The 27,180-nt window shown below is 43.5% G+C and overlaps 1 protein-coding gene and 1 pseudogene across 2 annotated transcripts in view; one reads left to right on the top strand and one right to left on the bottom strand.

Moving 5' to 3' along the window:
* ARL8B (ADP ribosylation factor like GTPase 8B) overlaps positions 1-1,981 on the bottom strand; it is a 54,365-nt gene extending 52,384 nt beyond the window's left edge. Inside the window, exon 1 of one of the 2 annotated variants that reach the window (XM_027584820.2) lies at positions 1,646-1,981. In XM_027584820.2, coding sequence (XP_027440621.1) covers positions 1,646-1,768 — 123 coding nt within the window. In that variant the 5' untranslated portion in view covers positions 1,769-1,981. The remainder of the gene's footprint in view (positions 1-1,645) is intronic. The other variant, XM_027584819.2, reaches the window with a different exon arrangement.
* A 191-nt stretch (positions 1,982-2,172) lies between these two features.
* On the top strand, positions 2,173-3,837 carry LOC113916041 (annotated as a pseudogene).
* Positions 3,838-27,180: the final 23,343 nt, after the last annotated feature.

Raw genomic sequence — 27,180 nt, 5'->3', positions numbered from 1 at the left:
CAGTCAGTTAGGCGTCTGCCTTTGGCTCAGGTCATGATTCCAGGGTCTTGGGATGGAGCCCCGCATCGGGCTCCCTGCTCAGTGGGGAGTGTGCTTCTCCCTCTCCCACTCCCCCTGCTTGTGCTCTCTCTCTCTCATGCTCTCTCTCAAATAAATAATAAAACATTAAAAATAAATAAGTAAATAAAAACTCTAGTATGGATATTTAGTCCAAAATTTTTTATTAATTTTAGTGCTATCATATACACTTTCCACTCTACTTGTTGCAAAGATAAGTCATCTCAAGCCAAAAACAAACAAACAAAAACATATCACAAAAGGAGCCAAACAAGTACATATAAATTTTCTTTTATACTTATATGCAACGTTCCTCAAAGGAAGTCTGGATCTCTGCTAGTATTTTTCTTCAAGTCTTACTCACTCTGCTGCTCCATTACTACAGGACTAAGAGTCACATGTTACATATTTTCTCCCACAAGGGAGCTGTGTTTGAATCATTCCTGTAACCAAACCAGTTGGGCAACTGGACTATTAAATAAGGATTTCAACCATCATCTAAAAGATGAAGAACTGCTGCCATCTCTCTTTAGCAAAGTTCTAAAGCTTGTCCCTGACAAGTACAAGCACCTATCAGCTAAAAGTGAATCACATCAACTCCTGGCCTCTAAATTAAGATTGAAGAGAATCTTTCTCTCTTATTCCTTCCCCAACTAACCACCCAAGCAAAATTTAATAATCATCCTTCCACTCAATCACTGCTGAATAAACACCACACTGTATACAGGTTCCCAGGGCAATTTCCCTCCTAGACACCCATTTTCTGGGCCTGGAATAAACTATGCTCCTGCCCAGTCTCTTCCCCTCCCTCCCTTTCAAGTAAGAAACACCCTCATAAAAGATCAACCCCTCCTTTTTCAAGGAAGTTGAGCGACTACAGATCCATCTTTTCCGACTACTGGCTCTGGAAAAGCAGAAACCCGTAACTGCTACGGACCACAGTGGACTGGAAATGGCTGGAGGGGTTTCTCCCCAGTTTCCACCAGCGAGCCCAACAGCACTGAACTTGATATCCGCCCCTAGAGGAACGACTGACAACCAATAACTAAATTACAGGGAACAAGCTGCCCACGGAATTCGGGAAGGAGCCCACACGGGTCTCCTGCTTTCCTCATGGGGCTCTCCGTCCCGAGTGGCTACTTGAGGGACGCTCTGGAGTCTCACGCTTTCTCACGGGACTGCCAGCTCGCCAAATCCCACCCTTCGGGGAAGTGACAGGCTGAAGTTAAGCCTGCAGGTGCCCCCACAGAGCAAACCCGAAGGAAACCCAATCCTTAAAAAACGAGACAAGGCCAATTTTACCCTTTGCAAGCCCCGGCCGCGCTGAGAACCTAGCCTTTTGTAGAAGGTGACGAAATAGAATTAACTCTTCGGCTGCCGACCTCAACGCTACCCCTCAGGCACCAACCCGCGGGAACTCCGAACCCCGGCCCCCGCAGCGGTGACGGAAACGGCTTGCCTCCTCCCCTCGTCCCACTCCCATTAGCCCCATCGCGCCGAGGGCAGCCCCAGCCCGGGGCCTTCGGGCAAGCGCCGGGCCGGACTCGCGGGCTGCGGCGCCCCGGGCGGGCGAGCGGGCGGCACTCACCGCGATGACATTGACGAAGGTGGTCTTGCCCGAGTACTGCAGCCCCACCAGCGTCAGCTCCATCTCCTCCTTCCAGAAGAGCGAGCGAAACCAGTCCAGCAGGCGGGAGATGAGCGCCAGCATGATGGCGGCCTGGCGGGAGAACGGACTAGCGGGCGGGAGGACAGCAGCAGCGACGGCTCCCACACGAGCGGGCCTCAGCCCGGACCCCTCAACGGCTCCTCGGGGCCGCGGCGCACCACTGGCGGACACGGGCGGGCGGCGGCGGCCGAAGCCAGGAAGCCGAGCGGGTCATATGACTCGCCCTGCCCCACACGCTCGTCCCCGCGCCACCGTCGGCGTCCACGGCAAGAGCGACGTGGGCTATCCGGCCAGGCGCGTCTACCGCCTGCAGCGCCGCCTGCTGGAGCCTCCCTGCAGTACCGCGTACCCGGGAGCTGCCCTCGGGCTCCCTCCCATCCCTCCCTCACTCATTTACTCTGGTTAACTATCATTCTTTCTACAGTTGTTTATTGACAGTCGGCTGTATGCAGAAAGTCTTCAAGACTCTGGGAGATGCAGTATGGAATAAAAATCCCTTCCTACATTTTTGATAATACCAAAAGATGGGAAGCCACAAGTGTTTATCAAGAGGGAAATGATTTAAAAAACTGTAGTGTGGGGCGCCTGGGTGGCTCAGTTGGTTAAGCGACTGCCTTCGGCTCAGGTCATGATCCTGGAGTCCCGGGATCGAGTCCCGCGTCGGGCTCCCTGCTTAGCAGGGAGTCTGCTTCTCCCTCTGACCCTCCCCCCCCCTTGTGTGCTCTCTCTCTCTCTCTCTCTCTCTCTCTCTCTCATTCTCTCTCTCAAATAAATAAATAAAATCTTTAAAAAAATAAAAATAAAAAAACTGTAGTGTGGCCCCAAAAGGGAATATTATGCAGCTATAAAAACAAATGAGGAAATTCTCTGTGAATTGATATGGAATGATGTCCAGGAAATGTTTTCAAGGACTGTAAATGCAAAGTATGTGCATATATACAAGTATGTATTGTATTTGCATAAGGAAATCCTGGAAGACCAATAAAAAGGGAGGATAGAAGGAACTGGATGGCCAGAGACAGGAACAGGAATGAGATTTCTCTAGGTATCTTTTTGTATCATTTTCACTTTCAATCATGGAAATGAGTTGCCTGTTCAAAAGTTTAACTTGATTAAAAAATAAATTTAAATATCTGCAAGGCTTTCATACTAAAAAAAAAAAAAAAGTCCTTGCCCTCATGGAGCTTACATTCTAGTGAGGAGACATATAATATAATAAATAAATATAAGATATAATGCCATGTAGTACCGAGCATTATAAAGAAAACTGAACAAGAGAAGGACACAAGAGTAGCAGCGTTCTAGTTAGAATAAGAGTAGACCTCTCAGAGGAGGTAGCCCTGGATGGAAAGACTTGGAGGAAATGGGAAAGAGAGCCAGGCACAGATCCGATGCGAGCACATTCCAGGCAGAAGGAAAAACAAAGACCCTGAAGGGGGAAGGAGCATGATTGAAAGACAGCGTGGCTAGCTCATTAATAGGCAGGGAGTAGAAAGAGATGTGGATGGAGAAAGAGGCAGGGACATGTTGTAAGCATTACTCTATAGCTTCCTTTGTTCACTTATAGTTAAGTACATTTTATTAAAAATGAAGGCAATACCTTCTGCCAGTTCATCCACCAAGGCACCAAGATGATACCTTGTGACTTCCTCATCCCATCCAGACCCAGCACCCGATAAGGAAGGGTTTGCATCACAAGATCCTCCTGGCCACCTTTTTGGCGCAAACTGAGGCCCTGATGAAGGGGAAGTCAACAGAGGAGGCCCGGAAGGAGCTGCAGGCCGCAGGAAAGAGTCCAGAGGCCTTGGAGAAGCTGTTGCCACACAAGGTCTTTGAAGGAAATCGGCCAACCAACTCTATTGTGTTCACCAAGCCCACGCCATTCACTCTGGGAGCCTTGATTGCCATGTACGAGCACAAGATCTTCATTCAGGGTATCATCTGGGACCCACGTCAACAGCTTTGACCAGTGCGGGGTGGAGCTGGGAAAGCAGCTGACCAAGAAAATAGAGCCTGAGCTTGATGGCAGTAGCCCAGGGACCTCTCACGACTCTTCCACCAAAGGGCTCATCAACTTCACCAAGCAGGAGTGTGAGGTCAGAAGCCAATAAACTCATGCCCGCAGTAGTCCCTGTTGTGACTGGTCCTTCTTGTCGCTCCTCCCCAGAGATGCACTGCACAGTCCTGCCCAGCGCAGTCTCTGGTTGCGGGCTTGGAGCATAAGCTCTTTGGGGGAAGCTGGTCTGGAATTGTCACCCTGCCCTTCCATGTCCTCATGCCCTCATGTTTTACAATCGGCTGTTTCAGGGCAGCTGATTTTTCTGACCATGTTCACTTTGTTCATGTACCAGATAGAAAAATAAAGATGCCACAAAGGAAAAAAAAAATGAAGGCAATAAATACTCAAAGTAAGTGTTTCCTAATATTTTACTATGATTTACTATTACCTATTTCTTGAAACTATTTATATATATTATATCCATACAACGGAAATACCATATAGTGGAGTTACTGTACATGTCTTCCCAATTCTGAGTTCATTCATGTTATAGTGGTACCTTGAAACTGGCCCTAGTAGGAATAGTCACACTATGAAAATTGGCAAACATTACAAATCAGGATTCCATCCTTCCTTGGAAAACCAGTAGTTAGACATTTATCAGCACACCGTTGATAGTACCTAAATCATAGCATTAGAATGATGATTAAAATAATATTAAGTTAGACTAAGTAAGGATAGTAAAACGCAGGATGTTATACTTATTACATATAGCCCTAAGTAGTTAGTATGGCTGATTGTGATTATCAGCTCCTCTACCCATCAGCTGTGTGAACTGTCAAATTTGCTTAACCTCTCTGTGCCTCTATTTATTAACATTCACTAAATGCTAGTTATTATTTCCAGGACATAGTGTCTCAGGACACTTTGTTAACAATTCCAGGACCCAGTTTCTCATCTGTAAAATAGGAATAAAGATACCATCCTCAAAAAATAAATAAAATAAAATAAAGATACCACCCTTAATTGTTTCTTTAATTGAAGAGGCAATTTCTGCTGAACTCAGTCTAGTAGTGTTCTAAATCCTATGGGTGCACTCTTACCTTTGAACTTTGTCTCGAATTAAGTTAAAAGAATGGGAATGCAGGATCACATGCTCAGACACATTCAAAAGTCATGTGTAATGGTCAGGAATCCCAGTGTCCTGTGAGGGAGGGGTAAGAGATAAGATGGACCGATATGTTTGCCTTATGGCTGTTGTAATAAGAAACATAAAATTGTGTGCCATCAGAGCTGGATGCATCTTTGAAGACCATTCTAGTTTTGGCTATCAGAAAACTGAGGCACAGATGAGGTAGTATCATAGTTAGGGACAGGATTTTAAATTGGAATCTCCTTAAGGACAGGGACCATTTCTACTTAAATCAATGAAGTCATTTTGAGCAAATGAGGCAGTCACTATGGGGATTCTCAAGTCTAGTCTCTTAGGCATCTGTTTTGTTAGCTTCACACTTGCCTAACAGGATAATAGTTTTGGCCAAAGAATAAAATGGGTGTGACACATTCCATATGTTCCCACTGGCCTGATTATCAGCCTCAGAGCATCTTAAAATGACAGCAGCTGGGCCTCATCCACAGGATATTTCTGCACGTTGGCCGAGTCGGTCAAGGATCCAGGATTTTTCGGGCGCCTGGGTGGCTCAGTCATTAAGCGTCTGCCTTCGGCTCGGGTCATGGTCCCAGGGTCCTGGGATGAGCCCCACATCGGGCTCCCTGCTCCGCAGGGAGCCTGCTTCTCCCTCTCCCACTCCCCCTGCTTGTGTTCCTGCTCTCACTGTGTCTCTCTCTGTCAAATAAATAAATAAATAAATAAATAATTAAAAAAAAAAAAAAGGATCCAGGATTTTTCATTACCCATGCATGTCACTCCAAGTCATATAGATAGTCCCCTGAATGTGCAAGAGGCAGAAGGTCAGCTCTGCCTTTTAAAAGGATACTGTTGACCTCAGGAAAAGGGAAACAAGAAACAGGGAGTTCTCTTTAGAAGTGTCAGGGAGGAAGAATTCCTGTCCTCTCACAAGTCCTTCTAGCTGGACTCAGAATTGAATTGACATGAGACAGATTCACACGAGAAAAATAAAATTTAATAGCGTACGTACAGGGAATCCACACAGACATGGAAATTCCAAAGACAGTCAGGCAAAGTGAGGTCTATATGTCATCTTGAACTAAGGAGACGGGGGCAGGGGTCTGGGACTTCAGTGGAAAGGAATGCACTTGACAGGCCAATATGAAGAACAGATGTTTGGTATTTTTTTTTTTTTAAGATTTTGGTTTTTTAAAGTAATCTCTACACCCAACTTGGGGCTCAAACTCACAACCCTGAGACCAATAGTCAAGGGCTCTACCGACTGAGTCAGTTGGGCACCCCAGAAGTTTGGTAATTAGATGTTCACCCTGTGATACAGATGGGTCACTCAGACAAGATTTATCTCTGCTAATAATCCTTATTCTGGGAAAGTCGCCCAATTTAGATTCTTCTAGGTTTGTAAGAGGGGCAAAATTTTCTCTTGAGCCTGTGGGATCCCAATTGCCTTCAGCTCAGAATAATCCATCAGGCCAAAGAGTCCATCTTGGGGTAGTCTGCCTTCACCCCTACAGAAGGAATGCTCCTCATTATTCTAAAACTGAGCTGGTCAACCCCAGGTTAAGAAAAGCCAATCATATGAGAATTCCATAGGTAGAAAACATACTTAATGCAGTTTGGGGTGGTGCAAAGAGCTCTCTGCTAGGAAGGAAAAGGCTTACGTTGAATAAAAAATTCTTATTTTCACTTTAAAACTACATAACTGTGTGATCTCGGGCACCTCTCCTTTCTGGGCTTCAGCTTCCTTATGTATGAAGTGAAGGTTTGGGATAAGATAAAATTTAAGAAACTTTTACCTCTAAAACCTTATAATTTCATAGCAGCCTAATTGAAGTGTTCAGAAGGGGATTCCTACATGAAAGAGGAAATAATTCTTTTTTGTTTTAACAGCTTTTATCTTGGACAGGGGGAGAATTTTAGGTTTACAGAGAATTGAGCAAATAGTACAAAGAGTTCCCATAATCCTCTTCCCCTTTCATACTTTCTCCAATTACATTTGTAAAATTTGTTACAGTAGTTAACAATTGATGAACCAATATTGAAACCTTATTAACTAAAGTCCATAGGGTAATTAAGATTGTTTTGTTTTTTTTTAAGATTGTTTTTTAAAAATGGGAACAACAGGCCTAAAATGGAATCCCTTGCCCCCATTTTGGCAAACCAAGACCTAACTGCAGGAATGAGACCTTTAACCAGTCAATCTGGAATTTCCTGATCAGCGCTAGCGAGGTAGACCCTGGCCCTGGCCCAAAGGAAGGTGACCTTACCTGGAATAATCCTTCCTTTGCTTTTACTAATAATTTCCTTGTCCTGCCCCTGTTTCTGCCTATAAAATTCTTCCATTTTGCACAGTACTCAAAGCTCCTTTCTACTTGTTAGATGGTATGCTTCCAGATTCATAAGTTCTTGAATAAAAGCCAAATAGATCTTTAAATTTTCTCAGTTGAGTTTTGGTTTTAACACATTTGGTGGCAGCAGTAGGATCCAAAGCGGACTTCTGATGGCATTTGGAAACAATGAGAAACACGGGCATAGTACTGGTGGAACACCGTGAGTTCTCTTTCTCACTGTTTCTCAGGATAAGTTCTCTCGGTTCTCAGCTCTGCTACCTGTCTCATTGGCTTTCCACCGTTCCCTATTTGGTTGGAAATTCCAGTCCCTGCTTTTGTCCCCAGATCCCGAGATTTCACATCGGATACTCCTGGTGGCGGCTGTGGTTCCCCATTTGTTTTTGTCGTTGTTTAAATCAGACTACAGTCTTCATTCTTTGGAGTCTGCTGGTTCAGTTCTTTCCCCAGTCCCCAGATTCCACATGGAGAACTTGGTGGTTACTGGCTGAAGATGGACTGTGCCCAACATGGGTACCAGAGCCAGAGTGGGTTTGGGATCAGACCGAGTCTGACTTAAGCTGGGTCCAGTAAGTATAGGCTATTGCTAATGGGAATCTCAGAAGCCAAAAGAGCCACAAAATTGGTGGTCATAAGTCAAACATTTAAAAGCTGTTAGAGTACTGGCCACCTAATTCAAATAGTCCTGTGTTATGTAAGTTGGCCATGGAATGGATTAGATAGATACTAGGTAAAATTTGCGTGCAATGAGGTACACACAATCCCCAACCCAGAGGCACATCTGTTTTAAGTACTAATCTGGCTTCAAGAGACACAGAAACTCTTAGCTAAAAGAAGTGGGATTTTTTAAATCTATAGTTAAGCACAGGGTGCCTGGGTGGCTCAGTCGGTTGAGCATCTGCCTTTGGCTCAGGTCATGATCCCAGGGTCCTGGGATCGAGCCCTGCATCAGGCTCCCCTGCTCAGTGGGGAGTCTGCTTATCTCTCTCCCTCTGCCCCTCCCCCTGCTCGTGCACGCTCTCTCTCTCTCTCTCAAATAAATAAATAGTTAAGCAAACTACTTCCAGCATACCTGCTCATTTTATGTCTAAAAATGATAATCCCAGAAAGCTGTAGATATCTACAAAAGTGGCAAAATCTTACTTAAAAACCTAGAATTTACAATGGTCATTATGGGGAATATGCCAACTGGTAAGATTTAGAAGTTCCTGAATTAAACCGAATGGGATACCTATTTTAACTGGTATGCAGAAGCTTCCAAGATTTCAAAATTGAAATTTTGAATCTCATTGAAAGAGTCATTACAAAAGGCTAATGAAAAGTTAAAGGCACAAGAGGTACCTGAGACAGAAGACAGACTCATGTGACCCTTCCTTCTTCCTCTATCCTTTACCAGAGTGCTCCCGGTCCCCTAATCCTCTCTCTGAATTGCCTTTCCACTCTAAAGAGACTATTAAGTAGTTACCTTTTAAAATAAAAACACCTGAGGTTGCAGGAGGCCCTCTTTAGACACCTTTCACTCCTTGGTCAAAGGTGAAACTTAGGGCTGTAGGCAAAACATTTTCTAAACCTAGGGAGGATCCCAGAAGTTTTTGGAAGAACTTCGAGTCATTATCAGGACTTATGCTCCCAGGCTGCCGGATCTTTATCAGCGCATGTACATGTTGGTAGGACCTGGTGAAGCCCAAAATTGGATGCAGGAAGCAAAATTGGCAAAACCCCAAGGATGATATTTGAGATCCTTGATCTTCAATACGTTTCCCTCATGGACAAGCCAAACCTGGCAAAAGAGCAATCGATCTTTTATTAGCCATTCGGAGAGTCTTCCCTAACTGCATTGATTGATCTAATATCCACACATGCAAACAAAAGAAAGATGAATCTGTGGCCGACTTTAAGACCTGTTTGGAAGCTCTCTTCCGATGGCTTTCTGGGTTCCGTACAACAAAGAAGGTCACCCAACCTGCTCTAGCTGCCCTACTTGTAAATGGATTAACTCCTGAGATTAGTGGATTGGTAAAAGGGCAGAAAATGAGACAGGAGGCCACCAGCCTGACTCAACTCATGGCCACAGCTGAGTACTTTGAAAAGACTTTGGAACAACAATGTAAACAAAGGTCTGCCAGCTATTTGCTTCAGAGCCACGCCAGCTCCAAGATGATGTAGCAGATGTTAAGGTTTGAAGCCAATGGCCAAGAAAGAATTCTTGAGACGTCTGTGGTACAAAAAGGTGATTTTATTAAGGCACAGGGACAGGACCTGTGGGCAGAAGGAGCTGCACCGGGGTCATGAGAAGTGGCCCTTATATACTTTCAAGTTGGGAGGCGGTTAGGGATAGCGTAAGTCTCTAAGGAATTTTGGAAGCAAGGTTTCCAGGACCTTGAGCCAGCTAGCTATTGTTGGGAAAAGGTCATTTATTACATTCGTAAAACCCGCGTCATGAGACCCTTCAGATGTATATCGGTGGGTCACAGGCTTGGGAGGACCATTGCCAACATGTATCTTGTGGGGTAGAGATAAAGGAAGATTTCCAAAAGACTTTTTATATGTTAAAATAGACTTACAGGGGGCGCCTGGTTGGCTCAGTTGGTTAAGCGACTGCCTTCGGCTCAGGTCATGATCCTGGAGTCCCAGGATCGAGTCCCACATCGGGCTCCCTGCTCAGCAGGGAGTCTGCTTCTCCCTCTGACCCTCTTCCCTCTCGTGCTCTCTGTCTCTCATTCTCTCTCTCTCAAAAAAATAAGTAAAATCTTTAAAAAAAATAAAAAATAAAATAAAATAAAATAAAATAGACTTACAGGATCCTGGGGGTTGGGCTAAGATTGCCTTTTGCCCTTAGCAAAGCATTAAACTCAAGGCAGTTGGGTCCCTAGAGGAATGTCTCTCTGCCTGTTTCAAGGACTTGTCAATGGACCGTAGATAGTAAGGAAATTTAGTAGTTTTTCTTCTGCCTTTGTTTCCCACAACACAAGGCACTTGGAATAACAGCTGGGCCTCCCCCATTGCACCTTCCTAGGGGTCCATCATCAAAATGCTGGTCCAAGGATCAATATCCCAGCTGTAATCAACTGGGACACTAGAAAAGAGATTGTCTCAAAGGTCCTGTGCAGATTCTTTAACATCCACTTCTATACCCCCATATCTATCCTGGAAGGAGGACACTTCCCAAAGTTAATGGGATTCTGAGGGATTTTACTGGTCAGATGCTACCTTATTTCCTTAAATAGCCAAGGGGAAACAAACAAAAATTCATGGTTGTGCAATGCTGCCAGAAATATTGACTGTGCTGGCTGAAAACTGACAAGATTTTTGGAGGAATTTAGGTGCCTGGGTGGCTCAGTTGGTTAAGCGTCTGCCTTCGGCTCAGGTCATGATCCCAGAGTCCTGGGATCAAGTCCCATGGCGGGCTCCCTGCTCAGCAGGGGGTCTGCTTTTCCCTCTGCCCTTCCCCCCTGCTCATGATCTCTCTCTCTCTCTCTGCTTTTAAATCTTTTTTTTTTTTAAAGATATTTGGAGGAATTTAATAACTCTATGATCAGAAATGTAGCCAAATTGGAGGCTGATATACAGAGCCTGATAGGAATATTTTTTTAAGGCCTTCTCCCCTAAGCTATATGTATCCAGTGGGCAAGGAAAACATTCTAACATAGGCGAGCGGGTATGTTAGTCCCTGATATCCTTTAGGTGGCAACACAATTCTTTGAGGAATTAAAGACAGCTGTGTGTGGTTTTGTTTTTTTTTTTTTTACAAATCTAGGCTTTACAGGACAAGAGATGGCAGCTCTAGAAACAATTCAAAGTCTAACAGTCCTTTTTACCAACCCCCCAACACTCCCCCTATTTATCTCAAAAGGTGTGTAGAAACTTTTTTTCTGTGCCTTTGTGATGTAAATGTTCTCCTGGGATCCTACCCAGAACTCTTATCTAGACCATCTCTTTGATACCCAAACTTATGGGAGGTAATTCTTATCAAAAGAAAAACAAAAGGGGGAAAAGGTCATTTGGAACTTGACTTGTTGAGGACAAATCTTAAGTGTCTTCACCGCAAATATTAATACAAAAAGCTTTAATCATCTGAGCAGATAAACTTAATCTAGCCTCTCTACCAGAAAAACAACTTAGATCCAACTTCTTTTTTAACTAGTGAGTTTTGTATTATTGTACTTAATTCATGGCAGTAATTTTGAAGTGGAAGCTAAAAGACCTCTGTCTACGACTGTTTGTGGCTGTCCGTGTATATATGTGTTGTAGATATATGGTATTTTCTACCTTCAGATGGTATTGCCGAAATTAATTTGTAAAAGAGCTCTATTTAGTTGGCTTAAAGAAAATGAAGTGCTTATATAAATTGAATTCTCAAAAATATGATAGAAACTAGCCCTGATGAGTTCAGATTTACATGATCTGGGAAAATATTCAATATTAAAGCTAGTTCTGTTTTATTGGTTTAATTAAAACAGGTGTCTTTTTAAAAAATTTAAATAATCTCTACACCCAACGTGGGGCTCCAACTCACGACCCTGAGATCCAGAGTCATACTGTCTTCGACTGAGCCAGCCAGGCACCCCAAACAGGTGTGTCTTTAGAGTTAACATTAAATAGAGTACTTTTATTCTACGTGGGCTTACTAAAAGTCTGTTAACCTTAAAAATAGACACTACCAGTTATTTTAACCAGCAAAAGATGGGTTTATTTGGGGAAAAGAAGAATTGCGGTATGGGACAAACAAGCTGCAGCAAAACCACGGGCAAGTCCAGGGAACCAAGGAGAGGCACGCTTTTTGAGGAGAAAATGGGTAAATTGGGAAGTCTGTTATGAACTAAGAGACCATTGGAGTAAACTGGGAGTTCACAGTGTGGTGGTTTCTCACTGGCAGAGCTGTTGCCCAGGGGGATGAGGAAAACCTCTTTTCCTCTGGCTGGAGTAGTATCCATGTGCAAGGTCAAGTCCATGTAAGGTCAAGTCGATCTCTTCCTTTTGGGTCTGCAATTGACTACGAGTGGTAGGGAGTGAGAACTCCCCCTGCTCAAACCTCACAGCTTCATTTTAATGACTTTCCCATTACCAGTTTTCACAGGTCAAATAAGTTCATGTTATCTCTGTTGCAAAATTTGTCAGCAAGGAAATTAGCTTGAGATGATGGCTTACTTTGTCTAATGTCTCATGAAGTTTTTTTGAGTAGTCTAAACATACTTGTTGGGAGCAAATGATTTAGATAGATATCAGTGGTCAAGCTCTATTCCAAAGCTGTAATCATCAAGACACTATGGTACTAGGACAAAAACAGACACATAGATCAATGGAACAGAATAGAAAACCCAGAAATGGACCCTCACCTCTTTTTTTTTTTTTAAGATTTTATTTATTTATTTGACAGAGAGAGACACAGCGAGAGAGGGAACACAAGCAGGGGGAGTGGGAGAGGGAGAAGCAGGCTTCCTGCTGAGCAGGAAGCCCGATGTGGGGCTTGATCCCAGGATCCCAGAACCACGACCCAAGCTGAAGGCAGACACCTAACAACTGAGCCACCCAGGCACCCTGGACCCTCAACTCTATGGTCAACTAATCTTTAACAAAGCAGGAAAGAATATCCAATGGAAAAAAGACAGTCTCTTCAACAAATAGTGTCGGGAAAGTTGGACAGCCACATGCAAAAGAATGAAACTGGACCATTTCTTACCCATACATAAAAATAGACTCAAAATGGACCCAAATGTGAGACAGGAATCCATCAAAATCCTAGAGGAGAACACAAGCAGCAACCTCTTCGACCTGAGCCACAGCAACTTCTTGCTAGACACGTCTCCAAAGGCAAGGGAAACAGAGGCAAAAATGAACTGTTGGGACTTCATCAAGATAAAATGCTTTTGCACAGCAAAGGAAACAGTTGAAAAAACTAAAAGACAACTAGCAGAATGGGAGAAGATATTTGCAAATGACGTATCAGATAAAGGGCTAGTATCCAAAATCTTTAAAGAACTTACCAAACTCAACACCCAGAGAACAAATAATCCAATCAAGATATGGGCAGAAGACACGAACAGACATTTCTCCAAAGATGACATCCAAATGGATGTCAGACTCATGAAAAAATGCTCAACATCACTCAGCATCAGGGAAATCCAAATCAAAACCTCCATGAGATACCACCTCACACCAGTCAGAATGGCTAAAATTAACAAGTCAGGAAACGACAGATGTTGGCGGGGATGCGGAGAAAGGGGAACCCTCCTACACTGTTGGTGGGAATGCACGCTGGTGCAGCCGTTCTGGAAAACAGTATGGAGGTTCCTCAAAAAGTTGAAAATAAACCTACCCTACGACCCAGCAATTGCACTGCTGGGTATTTACCCCAAAGATACAAAGGTAGTGATCCGAAGGGGCACCTGCACCCCAATGTTTATACCACCAATGTCCACAATAGCCAAACTGTGGAAAGAGCCAAGATGTCCATCGACAGATGAATGGATAGAGAAGAAGTGGTGTATATATATACAATGGAATATCATGCAGCCATCCAAAAATGAAATCTTGCCATTTGCAACAACGTGGATGGAACTAGAAGGTATTATGCTAAGTGAAATAAGTCAATCAGAGAAAGACAATTATCATATGGTCTCACTCATATGTGGAATTTAAGAACCAAAACATAGGATCATAGGGGAAGAGAGGAAAAAATAAAACAAGACGAAACCAGAGAGGGAGACAAATCATAAGAGTCTCTTAATCATAGGAAACCAACCGAGGGTTGCTGGAGGGGCGGGGGTGGAGGGATGGGGTGGCTGGGTGATGAACATTAAGGAGGGTACATGATGTAATGAGCACTGGGTATTATATAAAACTGATGAATCACAGGCCTGTACCTCTGAAACCAATAAGACATTATATGTTAATTAGTTGAATTTAATAAAAAAATTAAAAAAAAGCACTAGTACTTTTAAGACTAAATATAAACAACATGAGAGAAACAATTGTGATACAACAAAGTTTTGCCTGGTGTTCATATTCTCTTATAGCATATTATAGTAGTAATAACCATGAGGTTGTATTGATAACTTCATGTTTATGTTAATAACCTCTTGGTTATTAATATGTTTCAATTTTCTTTTTTTTTTAAAGATTTTATTTATTTATTTGTCAGAGAGAGAGAGAGCACAAGCAGGGGGAGCAGCAGGCAGAGGGAGAAGCAGGCTCCCCGCTGAGCGAGGAGGCCCATGCGGGACTCGATTCCAGAACCCTGGGATCATGACCTGACCCGAAGGCAGACATTTAACCGACTGAGTCAGCCAGGCATCCCTGAATTCTCTTTAAAAACCTGAGTTTCAAGAGGTTTATTTTATTATTTTAAAATGGATTTTTTTCCCCAGAGGAACAATATCGCCCCTTCCCCATTAAATTCATCTATGATTTGAATGTGTATGTGCATACATGCATAGGGGTAGTTGAGGTAGGAATATCACTAATTAAAAATGACTTTGTAGAAAAAAAAATACTTATTAAGGGTATTTAATGGTGGGGGAAATAAAACATAACATTGAATGATAAAAGCTGGTTATAAACTTGGAAAAAATAGATTTCAGTGCGATAAAAGTTTATAGGAGCAGTAATTACGGTTATGGTAGATGTCTTTTCTTTTAAGATTTTATTTATTTATTTGACAGAGACAGAGAGAGAGGGAACACAAGCAGGGAGAGTGGGAGAGGGAGAGGCAGGCCCCCCGAAGAGCAAGGAGCCCAACGCGGGGCTCGATCCCAGGACACTGGGATCAGGACCTGAGCCAACGAAGGCAGACAGACGCCCAAAGGCTAAGCCACCCAGGCACCCCCTGGTAGATGTCTTTAAAAATAGCTTCCAGGGGCACCTGGGTGGCTCAGTTGTTAAGCGTCTGCCTTTGGCTCAGGTCGTGGTCCCAGGGTCCTGGGATCGAGCCCCACATCGGGCTCCCTGCTCAGCGGGAAGCCTGCTTCTCCCTCTCCCACTCCCCCTGTTTGTGTTCCTGCTCTCGCTGTGTCTCTGTCAAATAAATAAAACCTTTAAAAAAATAAATAAAAATAGCTTCCAAAAATCTTTTATGTGGGGTGTCCCGATCAGATAAGGGGCCACCAAATGTGGGGCATCCCAACTGGGTGGAGGCCGATGGGTTGTGCGCAGTGAAAGAATTCACTCAAGGCAGAACAAAGGAGATAGAAATTTATTGAATACACTGGAAGGGAGCAAAGTCGGCAGGACAGCAAAGGAGAGACTGCCACAAGGTGGTGGTGAGGGGCTGCAGTTATAGGGCAGAGTGAGGTGGTATGAGAACATATGGAATTTCCCTTTTTTGGTAATCTTAGGAATCTTAGATCCACCTAAGGTGGCTGGTTGTAATTGGTCAGTTAGGGGCTATGGCTATTTTGAGGTGGGTCACTTACTGAGCCTGCATTCAGCTCGGTGTCCACCATGGGTCCTTTTACCTCACTCAGGTTTTCAGTGCTCAAGCCTGTTGCCTAAAAGCAGCCTCTACATTCTGGTAACTTGAAACCTTTGAGTTGAGCCCCTCCCCACTGCACTCTCTCTCTCTCAAAAGAATCTTTAAAAAAAAGAAAGAAAGAAAGAAAGAAACATATGCTTCTAGTAATTATAAAGTGTATTCATAAATTTGCCAGTCTAAAGAATATTGATGTAACAGACAGTTCACAACAGCTTGCTTCTTTTGAAAGGGGTAGGGTGCGGGGCAGTGGGGCGGGGGGAGAGGGAAGGAGAGAGAATCTTAAGCAGGCTCCACACCCAGGGCAGAGCCTGAGGCGGGGCTTAATCTCATGACCCTGAGATCCTGACCTGAGCCGAAATCAAGAGTTAAGTTGACTGAGCCACCCAAGCACCCCAACATGATAGCTTTCTTCTTAGTTTTTGCTAGAAAGTAAGGTTTCCAAGGGTTAAGAGTTCTAATTAACATACAGGTAAGGAAGTCATATTACAAAAATTCATTTAGTTTTATTTTCTAATTACATCAGCTAGAATATCCAGGAAAACAAAAATGATAGTGGTGAAAAGAGCTTTTCTTTTTCACATTTCTCAACAATGAGATTTTAAAGTCAAATAGTATTTATTTTTATTTCTTATAATTCTTATACATAATTAAAACTATCAGAAATAATAAAGGAAGCAACTCCATACGCAAGGAAGGTAGAATGTGTTTTAGGGTAAGAAAAAATGAGATGTGATGATCCATTTTTGTTAAAAGAAAAAAACTAAATTTGTGGGTTTTTTTTAAGATTTTATTTATTCATTTGAGAGAGAGCAAAAGCAAGAGAGATCACAGAGAGGGAGGGAGAAGCCAACTCACCGCTGAGCAGACAGCCCGATTCAGGCCTTGATCCCAGGACCCTGAGATCATGACCTGAGCCGAAGGCAGATGCTTAACCGACTGAGCCCCCCAGGCACCCCAAGAAAGTAAATTTGTTATCTAAGTCATCATTACTTTTTGGTGGATTTGATTACTAGTCAGTATTATAATTTCAGGGATAAAAGTATGCATTTTGGAGTCATGCAGGTATGGATTTGCATCCCCATTCTCTCACTTCTGACTTTTGGCAAATTACTTCACCTCTCTGAGCCCAAAATGGCAATAATATCTAGCTCTCAGGGTTGTCATGAGAGTCCAACCCAATAATATAATAAAATCTCTCAGCACGGTGCTCTGCCCATAGAAAGCGCTCATTAAATGCCACTCTGCTCACATTCAAGATTCCAGTGCCTAATGTGGAAATTCCCTCCTGGGTGTTCCTGTGCCAGGCATGCTACCCAGAAAATGACTGACATGATCCCCTCCTTCTGAGTTCACATTCTGTAACAGCATGCCGTGGGAGTCCTTGCTGGGCTGTTCTCACAAACACTTTAGGAACACTTAGTATATACATCTTGCGGCTGCTGTGTTAAGACCAGGGTTTCTCAATCTCGAGTACTACCGGCATTTGGGACCCACTAATTCTGTGTTCGGGGCAGCCCCATCCTGTGCTCTGTCGGATGTTTAGGGTCAGCCCTGGCCTCCATCCACTAGGGGCCAGTAGCGCACACTGGCCCCCGGCTGTGACAACCGAAGATGTCTCCGGGCATTACCAGCTATCCTGGAGGGAGGGGCAAAATTGCCTCCAGTTGAAATCCACTGGATTCAGTAATTGTTTTGTTTTCCCTGCTTCTCACTGCCCTGTCCTTCAAATCCAACCTGGGGCAGCCGCATACCAAGACGTGGGAGTGGTCCCCCACCTCCCGCGAAGAAGGAGTGTTTAATCACTGACGTTGTTTCGTTTTGCCAGCATCCATTTTGCCAGCACGGGGATAATAAAAAACAGATGAACTGTTGTTGTTTATTATTGTGTTACCTCCTTTATAGACAGTGCATCCCTTTACAGCAGCACCCAGTGTCCCCTTGATAATACCATTGTTGTATGTGCCCATTCTTCTCCTGCCCCTCACTCTTACGTAACAAAAACATCTTGCTGTCGCTTTAAATCACTGCACATAATCCAATATGTCAAGTCTTAAGAAATTGGAAAAAAAATGTATTATAGTTGACGCCAACTGCAGACTGGACCTTTGGGAAGGGTCATAGGGCAATATTGGCTACTTCTATTTCTTCGTGTATTTGCTTCCTAGAACTGCTATAACCAAGGACGACGGACCCTGTGGCTGTGAGGAAATGTATAGTTTCACAGCCTGGAGGCTAGAAGTGTCGACAGGCAGGTGCCTTCTGAGGGCTGTGAGGGAGCCTGTTCCAGGCCTCTCCTCCCAGCTTCTGGGATTTATTAGCCATTTTGGGGGGTGCTTGGCTTGTAGACGTACTATCCCATCTTTGCTTTCATCTTCACATGGCTTCATTCTCCCTGTGTATGTGTCTGTCTCTGTGTCCAAATACCCCCTTTTTATAAGGACCCCACCCTAATGACTGCATCTTAATTTGATTACTTCTGTAAATATCTTATTTCTGAATACAGTTACACTCTGCGGCACTGGAGATTAGAGCTTTAACATATCATTTTGGGGGCAGACACAATTCAATCCATAAGCAGCTACCCCTATTCTTCCATCAATAGGATGAAAATGTAATTTATTATCCAAAATGAGACCCTTTTGAAAGTGAAGGGGTGCTGTTGATAATTATACCAGGACCTCAGATGTAAATCAGAACTATCCTGGTCAAACTGGGCCACATGATCTACTGACCCATGAAGTATCTGACCTAGTGGAGGTGGAGAGTGGGGTATGTGAACCAGGAAGTGTTGACTCAACCTTAGTTGCCATGATAGATGCTGGTACTTTCTGGGTGTGGCAGACGTTTCATGCTGACTCTTACTCTCATGGACCACTGGCAGTATCTCACCAGTTCACTGGACTGGAGCCAATGCATCTCTATTCTAGCAGGTGGCTTGAGGACTCCTTCCTTTAGATTCGGAGGATCCAGGAGTCTATTGTCTGCTGAGGTCTCCTCATCCCACTAGGAAGCCTCCAAGGATGAAACCTAAGACAATCCCATCTCAGTTCTCTCCACAGATGATCCACATCTGTTCCCCTGGAAACGCTCAACCATACTTGGCCTCACAAACCGTGGGCACAGGACTGTCCCTAGTGTGGTAGTGTTTTTTCCCCTCCTCAGTTAGAACAGCTAGCCAACCCCAAGCCACATGTTTTAGATTACACATGCGGGAGTCTACTGCATCGCCCAGCCTCTCTGAGGGGTTCATTTAAAAGCCTCTTTCCCCAGCTTTAAGGTGACAGGTACCCCCACAAACCCCCTCACTGGAGGTGAGGGTGGAGGAAGAGCTCGACTCACCAATAGCTGTCTCCAAACACTGTCCCTTTCCTTTAATTTCCCCATCTAGGCCCCTTTCCCACCCTCTTTGGGGTGAAGGGCTCGTCATCTCAAGCGCAAGTACTTCAAGGCGACCTCACGCTGCACGTTAAAATGTGACATTTATTACTTCAGCACTTCAGTCAAAAGCAGAACAAAATGGTTTCATCGTAACCATCTTGTACCCGATTATTATTGACCAGACTGAGGCTGGGATTATCTTCCTCAACTTGGCATACCAGCGTCTTAGCTCCGGGTCCGACATCTGGTTAGGGAGGTCTGTGTTTCCCAATGAGTGAAGTAACAGCCAGTTTCCAGTCCTCTCAACAGTGTGATCTCTCTCCCTTGAAAATGCTTCAGTTTGGTTTTATTGAACTCCTAAATCAACCTTTGATAATGGAATAAAGAGACAGGGGTAGAAAAGCGAGAGGTACGTGAACTTCTGTCCAGCTTCGCGAAGGACGCCTCCTATTTCCGCCGGCCGGCGCGCGCCGGCAGCCAGTGGGGCGGAAGGGATGCGCCCCCGCGGCGAGGCTTCCCACGGTCTCCGTGCCGGCGCCGCAGCCTTTTAGCTCCAGCTGGCGGCTGCAGCGCGCACTGCAGGGGCTCCTCCTGGCTGCAAGAAGCAGGAGCAATGTTCTGACGCGCAGCGGGATCGTCTGGGAGGCGGGGGAAGGTTTTCATCCGCTGCCAAACCAAGTTCAAAGGCGGCCTGCAAGCTTTCAGGATAGACACGTCCGTCCAGAATACCCCAGGCGTTGACCAGGCCTAGGCAGGTGGTCTGCTCTGCCGATGTTCTGGGGGAGGACTGAATCAAGGCATCCAAAGAAAACTTTGTTAATAACATCGGGTTCTGCACACTGCTCTGGGGCCAAAAATATGCGATGGAACAGAAGCATTTAAACAGACCTTTAAGATTCTTTTTTTAAAGAGTTCATTATTATTTTACTGGTTGCTTGTAGGGGGAGATAAAAGCAGTTGGGAAAATAAATTTTGGCAGGAGAGGTATTTTCTATAAAACAATTTACATAATATATATTAGTAGTAACGTCTGATTGGTGTAAAATACTTCTAATAACTCAGATGTGTGTGATGTGAAGTAGAAAATACAATCACTATTCCCTCCCTCATTCCAGCTTCACTTCCTAGGGGTAATTATTCTTGACAGTTTGGTTCGTTTTCTTTAGTAATAGGAGTAGTAGTATCAATAGTAATAATAATAGTAGTTTTCTTTAATAATAGTAGTAGTATCAATAATAATAATAGCAAAAATGGATCAAGGACTCATTTCTGTGTCAGGCACAAAGCTAAAAGCTTCATATAGACCCTTTGATTTAATCCTCATATCCTTTCTATGTGAGAGATACCTTTAGTACACCTGCTTTACCAATGTTAAGAACCAGGGGTTAGAGAAGATAGGTAACTTACCCAAGATTGTGCAGCTTTCTGCATGGTTTTAGCATGTGTTTACAAACATCTATTATGTGAGTGCATATATATATGGGCTTATTATGTATATTTTTCTATTAATGAGATTAAGTAGAACATACTTTTTTTTAAAGATTTTATTTATTTATTTGTCAGAGCACAAGCAGAGCAGGCAGAGGGAGAAGCAGGCTCCCCGCTTAGCAAAGAGCCCAAAGTGGGACTCCATCCCAGGACCCTGGGATCGTGACCTGAGCCGAAGGCAGATGCTTAACCGACTGAGCCACCCAGGTGTCCCAAGTATAACATACTTTTATGAAGCTTGTCTTTTTGCACTGAATATATCAGACTTCTTTTATTTATAAAGTTTATAAAGTTTTATTTATAAAGATCTTATTTATATGTCAGAGAGAGAGAGAACAAGCAGGGGATGTGGCAGGCAGAGGGAGAGGGAGAAGCAGGCTCCCCACTGAGCAAGGAGCCCGATGTAGGACTCCATCCCAGGACCCCGGGATCATGACCTGAGCCAAAGGCAGACGCTTAACTGACTGAGCCACCCAGGTGCCCTCATAGACACTTTGATATCAGGATTTATGACTGCCTCTTTCCACTGAACAAGACAGTCTCTCTAAACCTCAGTTTCCCTGTTATTATCAACCCAAAAGTTAACCTATGTATGTATAATACCTGGCTGGCACATAATAGGTGCCCAAGAAATTACAACTATAAATATAATGACTCACATTACTAGTTAATGTTCAGGGGGACACCCATTAAAGGAGGTGTTTTTTGTTTGTTTTAATTTAATGTGATCGTGCTAGGGCAACTAAAATCTACTGAATTTAAATGACCTGCCAGTTCTGAGTGTTTTATTTTGGCAGTTTGGTTGTTGTGGGCTCAGAAGGAAAAGGGGGGAAAAAATGAACATCTGGGAATGAATGTTTAAGGAAGTGTTTAATGAGGCGCAGAGAAGCAAATGAAAAATGCAAAACAAGCAAAATCCTGAGAAAAAACTCTGACAACAGGAGATCAAGACTGAAGTCTCTCCTCTCATCTATAAATCCCTCTGGCCTCTTGAGATGTGTCCCTGGGTCTAGATGACCTCTGCCCAGAGCCCATCACCAAGTGAGGCTTTAATTGAAGCCTCCCTCACAGAGCTCAAATACCATCTAGAATAATGTGGACATGCTTATGTTTTTGTCCTAGCTTTAGTGGACTATTCCTTCATGAAATAGGAAATTGCAGTTGGCCTTGAGCGGGGGTTGCGAATCATAATCACTGATTTTTAAGTTCCATTGGAGGTTCCCACTGTTGCAAGGGGTAGGTATTCTGGATGCTGCTGCTTCCATGTAGGAAATCAGTTTGATACCTCCTGCTAATATCTTCTTGCCTCTGCTGAAATAAAACAACAAACCGAGAATCCTTTGAAATTGTAGTTTTCATGCAATAAACATTCTTTGGCACCTGCTATGTTCCAGGCACTGTTCTAGGCAATGAGACATCAGTGAACAAAACAGGAAAAAAAAAAAGAAAGAAAGAAAAGCTTCTTGGACTGTCCATTCTAGTGGTCTGAATTTCAAATGGCCAGAAAAACTGCAGTTCTTGATGATCTGTTTTCAGTAACACAACAATCCATCTGTGGCATACATAGTAATTTAATAAGAACAGTAATTCCTTATGCTTATTTAACCAATATGAATTGCCTCATGATCCCTGGGTTAGCAGTAATTTTATGTCTTTATTTTTGAAATTGAATTAGGACCAGCTCATGGCCTTGTATATCAAGATTAAAATGGAGTCTGGTATCTGTCTCTTGGGGTGTTCTCTCTACCTTGCCATGTCAGGATTCCAGAAGGGACCTCAAAGTTTAAGAAGAAGGTCTGCTGGAATTCCAATAAGAAGCATCCTGAATTCCTAGTCCAGAGTTTACCCAAGCTGCTACTGTTCCAAACTACCAACTGTTATTATTGTCAGAAACAAGTCATCCACTACAAATGTGACCTGAAATATTAAACCATCTGTAGAACATGGGCACCAACCAATCAGAAGACAAGCCAGCTATAGTGCCAGTGCGGGGTGCTAGAATCCCCACCATGCCTGGCATTAGCCTTTGATCACTAGTTCATGGGTACTGGAGGGAGCTGGTTGAGAGTTGTCAGGTAGAGGGAACACTTGAGGGGAGTGGGGATTGAGGCAATGGCTACTGAGCAACCATTACAAAAGTATTTCAATGTGTTGACTACTCATATTGCCATACCTGTGCATATAGTTAAATAGCCTGCTCATGGCTTGTCTGTTAAGCGGGGCTGCTTACTTGGGAGTGGGTTCTTGCTTGCCCAATTTCATGCACTAGGCAATGGGTCCTTTTCCTTTGATGCCAACCTTGACCTAAGAAACCCTTCACTACACTCTACAATATTTGAACCCAGTTCTTACAAACATCCTCCTCAAAAGGCAATCCCTCCTCGAAGGGGCTGCTTCTGTATGGGCTCAGCAGGAATTTGCTGATTTCGCTCTCCTTTCTAGGCAGTATCATTGGCCCCACCACAAAAACCCTTGACACACAGGTTGTGCATATGCCCTACACACACACACACACACACACACACACACACACACCATTAGAAGAAAGCTACCTGGGGCTCTCAAACTTCAGTGCACATAGGGGCACTTGAGGAAACTTAAAATGCAGATTTCCAGGGATTTCTCTCCCACATCCCCAGAGTTTCTAGTTAATTAGGTATTGAGCAGTAGATCTGATGCAGATGGTCAGACAGAAACAAATACCAGTTGGTCATTAGCAAGGATTTCAGCTCCATTTATAAATCACTTTGTTTTTTTGCAAAGCAATGGCAGATGTGTTGCCCTTTCCAAAGCCTTAATGCCCAACAGAGAATAAATTACAAACTCTGACTTTGGTTCTTATGTTTCATTCTATTAGTCTATTTCCTTTTAAGTCATCTGGGGCAAATATGCCCAGAGATTTATTTTGAGATTGGAAATTAGTGCGAGCATACAATAGAACTAGAAGTAGCATGGTACATTTCCCCAGCCTTACAATCTCTCTGTCTGTGCTTCTTTGATCGATGTCCATGGAGACTTGAGGCTCAGGAGATAGCCTGAGTCGAGTACCCATCCTTATGTTTGTTCATTTAGGATATATATTTCCTATGAAAGAGGCTATGATTGGTCAACCCTCCACCACACAAAGTGGAATGCCTCTTCTGAACAGTTTCATGCCCCAGACAGCCTCAGAGGGTAGAGTTGCATATGTTCAGACAGTTTGGGCACCATTTCTGATCCAACAAGACATGGGCTAAGATTTGTGTTGATTTTTGAAATAATGACAGTTCTTGGAAGAAAGCCACTCATGGGAATATTTTTCTCAGAGGCAGCTAAGAAAAGGCAGTCTTTTGAAAGTTCACGGAGGCCTCTTGACTTCTCCATGTGTTCTCCCATTGACTAGGGACATGTGGTATATACGTGCAATGGAATGTTATTCAACCTTTATTTATTTTTAAGTTTATTTATTTATTTATTTATTTATTTAAGTAATCTGTGTTCTCCCATTGACTAGGGACATGTGGTATATACGTGCAATGGAATGTTATTCAACCTTTATTTATTTTTAAGTTTATTTATTTATTTATTTATTTATTTATTTAAGTAATCTCTACACCCAACATGGGGCTCAAACTCATGACCCTGAGATCAAGAGTCGCTTGCTCTTCTGACTGAGCCAGCCAGGTGCTCCCTCTTCAACCATTAAAGAGAAGGAAATTCTGTCATATGTGACAGCATGGATGAACTGGAGAACATTATACTAAGTGAAATAACCAGTCACAGACATACAAGTACTACATGATCCCACTTATATGAGGTATCTAAAACAGTCAAATTCAGAACATCAGAGACTGGAATAATGGTTCCTAGGGGATAGGGGACAGGGAAATGTGGAGTTATTTATCAACAGTCATAAAGTTTCAGTTAAATAAGATGAATAAACTCTAAAGATCTATAGTACAACATTGTACCAATAGTCAACAATAATGCCTTGTTGACTTAAAATTTGCTAAGAGAATAGATCTCATGTTAAGTGTTCTTAACAAAATAAAGGAGTTTTTTCATACCTGAATCTTGCTTTCCATCATGTTGATTGTTCACTTTCCTCAATTCTCAGTCCAGAACTTCAAAATTCATTACTTAGGATAGACCAAAAAATTCTCTTCATTAAATTATTTCATTCCCATTCTTCCACTCAGATTTTTTTTATTCCATTTTGAAAATATATGTATGGATGTTTGTGTGTGTGTGTGTGTGTGTGTGTGTGTGTGTGTGTGTGCGCGCGCATGTCTGTATTACTTTTTCAAGACTTCTGGTCAAGTGAGCACAGGATTTGGTCTTCCAAGCCCTACTTAAAAGACAAAAAAGATTTTTTTTTTTAAATATACAACTGAAACTATAACTATGAAAGAAAACAAAATAAGGGAGCCAGAAGCAGAATTAAAATTTGGAGGAAATTCTAAAAGGCAGAAGGGAAATGGAATTTGATGAATGGAGAAAAGAGTGGAGGGAAAACATTTGAATAAAGAGCAACCCTTCCCAAGGAGAAAGAGAGAAGCTTGAGAGTGGGAGTTTACAGGAAAAGGTAGTTTGGAGGTCATGACTGGGATTAAGAACTGTATTCTGGGGCTCCTGGGTGGCTCAGTCGTTGGGCGTCTGCCTTCGGCCCGGGTCATGATCCCAGGATCCTGGGATCGAGCCCCATGTTGGGCTCCCTGCTCGGCGGGAGGCCTGCTTCTCCCTCTCTCACTCCCGCTGCTTATGTTCCCTCTCTCGCTATGTCTCTGTCAAATACATAAATAAAATCTTTAAAAAAAAAAGAACTGTATTCTACTTATCTATTGTTTGTTACGAACTACCAAAAACTTAAAACAATGACTATTTAGCTTACAAATCTGTAGTTTAGGCAGAATTCAGCAGGGACATTTTGTGTCTGCTCCTCTCAGCACTGCAGCAGTTTAAAAGTGGGGGCTGCACCCCCAAGGTCTTACTGGGCATCTCCATCTCCATGTGGTTTCTCTAGATGGTCTCTCCAGTGTGGTGGCTTCAGGACAGCAGGGTTTATTACATGGTAGCTCAGGGCACCAAAGGGACATGTCCTGAAAGAGAGCCAGACAGATAATGTATTGCCTTTATGACTTAGCTTCGGAAGTCATGTAGCATCACTTCTGCTGTAGACAGGCCCTCCCAAACTGAAGGGGAGGCAACATAGATCCCACCTGTTGGTATTTTTTTTTTTTAAGATTTTATTTACTTATTTGACAGAGAGATAGAGAAAGAGAGCACAAGCAGGGGAAGCAGCAGAGGGAGAGGAAGAAGCAGGTTCCTCACTGAGCAGGAGCCTGATGTGGGACTCCATCCCAGGACCTTGGGATCATGGCCTGAGCCAAAGGCAGATGCTTTTTTTTTTTTTAAGATTTTATTCATTTATTTGAGAGAGAGTGTGTGTGCGTGTGAGCACGAGCAGGAAGGGAGAAACAGAGGGAGAGGGAGAAGCAGGCTGTCCGCTGAGCAAGGAGCCCAATGAGAGGGACTCGATCCCAGGACCCTGGGATCATGACCCGAGCCAAAGGCAGACGTTTAACCGACTGAACCACCCAGGCTCCCCTAGATCCCACCTCTTGATGGAACAATATTAGCATGTTATAAGAAGAGTACATGAGATGGGATATATTTGTGTGGCCATCTTTGAATATTACAAACTGCCATAAATTGTATTTAGACCAGCTGGACCATATAATTAAGGAAAACCAAAAACAGTGAAGAGAAAGATCAAGATGGATATGCAATTGACCTAAGAAAAAAATGGGGCACCTGGGTAGCTCAGTCGTTAAGCGTCCGCCTTGGGCTCAGGTCATGATCCCAGGGTCCTGAGATCGAACCCCGCATCAGGCTCCCTGCTCCGCGGGAAGCCTGCTTCTCCCTCTCCCACTCCCCCTGCTTGTGTTCCCTCTCTCGCTGTGTCTGTCAAATAAATAAATAAAATCTTAAAAAAAAAATCCAGGGAACACAGATTCAATTTTTTAATAAGAACTAATTAGTATCAAAATTAGAGAATTTTATATCCGTAAAATAATTTAGGTTGATATGAAAAAGATAAGCAGAATAAAAGAATCTGACCAAAATAGCCAAAATTAAATACTGGATGGACTGACTGAATACTAGAACAGATGAGGTGATGGCTGAGATGCTAACCTAAAAGATAAGCTTGAATAAATCCCCTATGATGTAGAGCAAAAGCAAACAGGTGGAAAATACTTTTTTTTAAAAAAGATCTTTATTTATTTATTTGACAGAGAGAGGGAGAGAGACAGCTGGAGAGGGAGAAGCAGGCTTCCCGCCGAGCAGGGAGTCCTATGCGGAGCTTGATCCCGGGATCCCGGGATCACAACCCAAGCCGAAGGCAGACACCCAATGACTGAGCCACCCAGGCGCCCCATGAAAAATACTTTCTTAAAGTAAAAGTTGTTATTTACCCAAAGGAGTTAAAAGCTTATATCCATGGGGCCCATGGGTGCCGGAGTCCAGCTGCAGCAGGGGAAGGGTCCTTGAAGGAAAGGACGGTGTCTGCGAGTGAGGAGACACAGACACAGGATCAGGTTGTAAGCATCTCCCTCCAATAGCCTCGGAGGGACTTTATAGCTT

This window comes from Zalophus californianus, chromosome 1 (assembly GCF_009762305.2).
Source record: "Zalophus californianus isolate mZalCal1 chromosome 1, mZalCal1.pri.v2, whole genome shotgun sequence".
In the NCBI taxonomy this organism is placed as follows: domain Eukaryota; kingdom Metazoa; phylum Chordata; class Mammalia; order Carnivora; family Otariidae; genus Zalophus; species Zalophus californianus.
The sequence above is the reverse complement of the archived record's forward strand: the minus strand, read 5'-3'. Positions and strand labels throughout refer to the sequence as shown.